The sequence below is a fragment of the Plectropomus leopardus genome, chromosome 24 (genome assembly GCF_026936395.1).
Source record: "Plectropomus leopardus strain MGB_pleo_1.0 chromosome 24, ASM2693639v1, whole genome shotgun sequence".
In the NCBI taxonomy this organism is placed as follows: domain Eukaryota; kingdom Metazoa; phylum Chordata; class Actinopteri; order Perciformes; family Serranidae; genus Plectropomus; species Plectropomus leopardus.
The window spans coordinates 18,297,755-18,301,214 of record NC_142199.1 but is presented as its reverse complement, the minus strand read 5'-3'; the positions used below and the strand labels follow the sequence as shown (position 1 = coordinate 18,301,214).

General features: G+C 40.8%; 1 protein-coding gene across 1 annotated transcript; it reads right to left on the bottom strand.

The window, feature by feature from the left end:
- Positions 1-937: 937 nt before the first annotated feature.
- On the bottom strand, positions 938-3,201 carry LOC148185550 (uncharacterized). The gene has a single exon (XM_088074283.1). The coding sequence runs from the start codon at positions 3,174-3,176 to the stop codon at positions 1,845-1,847; it is 1,332 nt and encodes a 443-aa protein (XP_087930409.1). The 5' UTR covers positions 3,177-3,201; the 3' UTR covers positions 938-1,844.
- Positions 3,202-3,460: the final 259 nt, after the last annotated feature.

Sequence of the window (3,460 nt, the reverse complement as noted above, 5' to 3'; positions counted from 1 at the left end):
CAATCACTGTGGACTACACCAAACACCTTTGGCTGTAAAGAGATCATGTGAGAAGTGATGCGAAAGCACAGATGTAGGAGCCAGGAAATGAGTGAAAATGAGACGTGTAAACTAAACTAAGTGCTTATTGTATTTGTGGTTAAATTATTGTACGTTACGGAAATTTTGTAATAATTGATTGTGCATCGCACAGAGGACAAAATTATCATACAAATACAATAATTATCGTACATCTGACAACGCTGAGAAGGTGAAGATTTTCTGGTGGTCTCAGTCCTGTTCCCCTCTGTGTTCTGCCACTTCCTACCTCTTCAGTACATATTGTTTTTAAAAACATGTTTAAATTCATTAAATGTTCCACATGTTTTCAGCTTAACCCCTTCTATGATTCCATTGTGTAAAATAAATCAAAATATCACCTCTAATGAATCATGAATCAATTGTGTATACGCCCAAACAGATTAATATGAATAAACAAACAGCTGATTTAAATTTAAGATGCATTCATGAAAACTGTTCATTTGAAAGAAATCAAACTACTAAACACATCTGAGCAATAGTGTAATTATGACTTGTTAATTTGAGTTGGGAAAACCACATTTATTTTTGGCTTGTATTTAAGTGTGTACTTATTTCTACTGTTTTTGGAACATGTGATATTGAAGTTTTAGCAGTTTAAGTATTTGTTTACTGAGACTGGAATACAGGTTTTGTAACTTCATTGCAGTCGGCCGTAAGGCTCGTTTGCTTTTGTCTGTGTTTTTGTTTGTTTGCTTGTTTCATATGTTTGAAATAAAGATTCATTCATTCAATTAACAACAGATTTGTTGCTTATTATCATTAAAACCAGAAATCACAATCCAAACAGTAAAAACTGGAGACCAACTTTGATTGCTTCTGTTTCAGCTTTATTATAGAGACAATTGATTACTGGCTGATATAGATATAGAGTATAATAACAATCACATAAAAATGATGTCATGAAAGATAACTCAAACTCCTTCAAAATAAAAAAAAGAATCACATCATCATCTGATTTCAAATCAAATATCAGTTCAATACAACAAGATAAAGTCAGTGACATGATCCAAAAGAAAAGCTGAGGTGAGAGCAGCGTTCACAGGTGAAGAACTGAAATGTTAAAGATGATGAACAACAGTGTGAGAGAGCAGAGCGCCCCCTGCTGTGTGTCAGGCTGCAGCCCAAAACTCTGATCCCTGAAGCCACACGGACCCACAACAGCACAAAGAAAATACACACACAATATGTACAATATATACAGATATATCTGCACGCTGTCAGGTCAAAGGTCGACTTCTGACCTGAGAAACTTTGTCTCTCACTATTCTTATTTTTCTCTCTGTCTCTAAACATCAAGGTATAACATTTAAAATAAAACAAAAAGTATCATCCAGAAAAATTTCAGGCTGAAGCTTCAGCTGATTTTACTACTTAATATATTCTCATGAGGAACTCATTTTCAACTAAACATAACTATTAACAAAACAAAGTGTAAAAACAAACACAAAATTCAGAAGTTTTCTGAAATTTCATTCAAATTAAACCATATTCCAGCTCTATATTTATTAACCACATTTTAAATCTTTTTTTTTTTAAATAAGTTTTCATTGTTAACCAGACTTTACACATTTTAATTCACTGTGACAACCGTTCCACCTGTGAGCCCTGTGACAGACACACATGTGCTTTGCATGTTTTTTTCCAGCTTTATCCTGACATTTGATTTTCATGAACTCGTTCTATTTCAGCATCTTGAAACATCATTCTTATGTCGTCACTGATTTGCCAGTTTTTAAATATGAAAAACTGTGTTTTAGGTAATTTCAGTGATAGCTGGTCCTGGTCCTCCGGTTCACAGCGACCACGATGACACAGAGCGTCAGCAGCAGAAGGCTGAGCACTGACCATCTCACTTTGTAGAAGGTGGAGTGAACCCCAAACGGATCTTTGTACTTTAACACTGTTTTGCTTGATGACCGACATTGAAAAGGTTTACCCCAAACTGCACACCAATACTCTCCTGTGTCTCTCAGTGAGACATTAGAGATAACCAAAGTACCAGCACCACTGTTGCGTATTCCGCTCGTCCCCCATAAAGGCCATACATCAACAACTCTGCCTTCTGCTTGGTTCGACTTAATGAACCAAAAATGCCACCGCCCCCTTTCCTGATCTTTGCATCTGAGAGTGACGTTTTCTCCCTCTGAGAAGAGCTCTACATCAGGAGGACCAAAGTTAGGACACACCAGCAGCCAGTACTGTTTCTCACTGACAGGAGTTTTACAGACGTACTCACCTGAGTGGTTTAACGTCAGTGATGAAACCACCAGAGAGTAGTTTTGGTCCACAGTCTGGTTTGGTTGTTTTAGGGTACTTACCGCCCAGCGTGGGGGCTGGTCATCACTGAAATCAGTGAGAGCGCACGGTAACACGGCCGTCTCTCCCACTGAGCGATAGATCATCTCTGTGAACACCTCTAACTCTACAGAGTCACTGCTGACACACTGCTGCTGCTCCATCAGCAGACAGCTGAACTCTGTCTTGGCTGTTGTTGTGAAATTAAACACGTGAAGAGCTGATGTGTCTTTATTCAGTTGGTATCTTCCTCCAACATCGTCCATCACTGATGTCTCATTGTCCCCAAAAACTCTGCTCCATATTTCCTGTTTAAATCCAAAGTCACGTCTGAGCCACAGGACGTTCAGATTGTCAGCCGCTCCCTCACATGGCAGAACCTCTGTTCCCCCAGCTGTCACTCCAAAACCTCTTCCATGAACCACTCTCCTGCAGACGATGACAGAGCTGTTCTTGTCATGTGTGACTCTGCCGTCGTTCCAACACTCCTCTCGGTACGGGCCGGAGTCTGAGTGGGTCAGGTTGTGGATCTTGTAAGAAGAGATATTGTTTGTGCTGATGACTGAGAGTCGTTGTTTCAGGTCTTCAGGTGCTGTGGAGTTGTGGGACCAGAGGTCAGAGGTGTTCCACAGGACGAGCTTCTCCTCACCAACAGACCTGGAGATCAGGCAGGAGTCGGCCTCCTCGGGGAGCTCGAAGGTGTAAGAGTCCTGTTCCTTCTTGATGCTGATGAGTTCTTGTGCATGAATGTTGTTGATGAGAGCAAACAGCAGGAACCAGAGCTCTGTGACTGCAGCCATTCTGCTCCGAGGTCTCCGTCTGAGAGTCCGTCAAAGACTGACACCTCATGAACTCTGTGTCAACCCTCTTCATCAGCTTCTCTCTGCGGTCTCAACAACCTGTCACGTCTTTATCTCTTCATCAGCGGAAACTTCGATGCACCCGGCTCTCTATCAAGTCATCTCTGTCAGTGAGGCTGTCGTGTCTTAAAACACACATTACTGAGGAACTGAAATGATTTTACAGAACTGGGTTGGTTTGGATTTAGTTTGTTCATGCCTCAAACAGACAGGGTCTCGCATGC

What these genes read in the sequence shown, in the direction of transcription:
- LOC148185550 (XM_088074283.1), bottom strand. Translation starts at nt 3,176, where the DNA reads ATGGCTGCAGTCACAGAGCTCTGGTTCCTGCTGTTTGCTCTCATCAAC.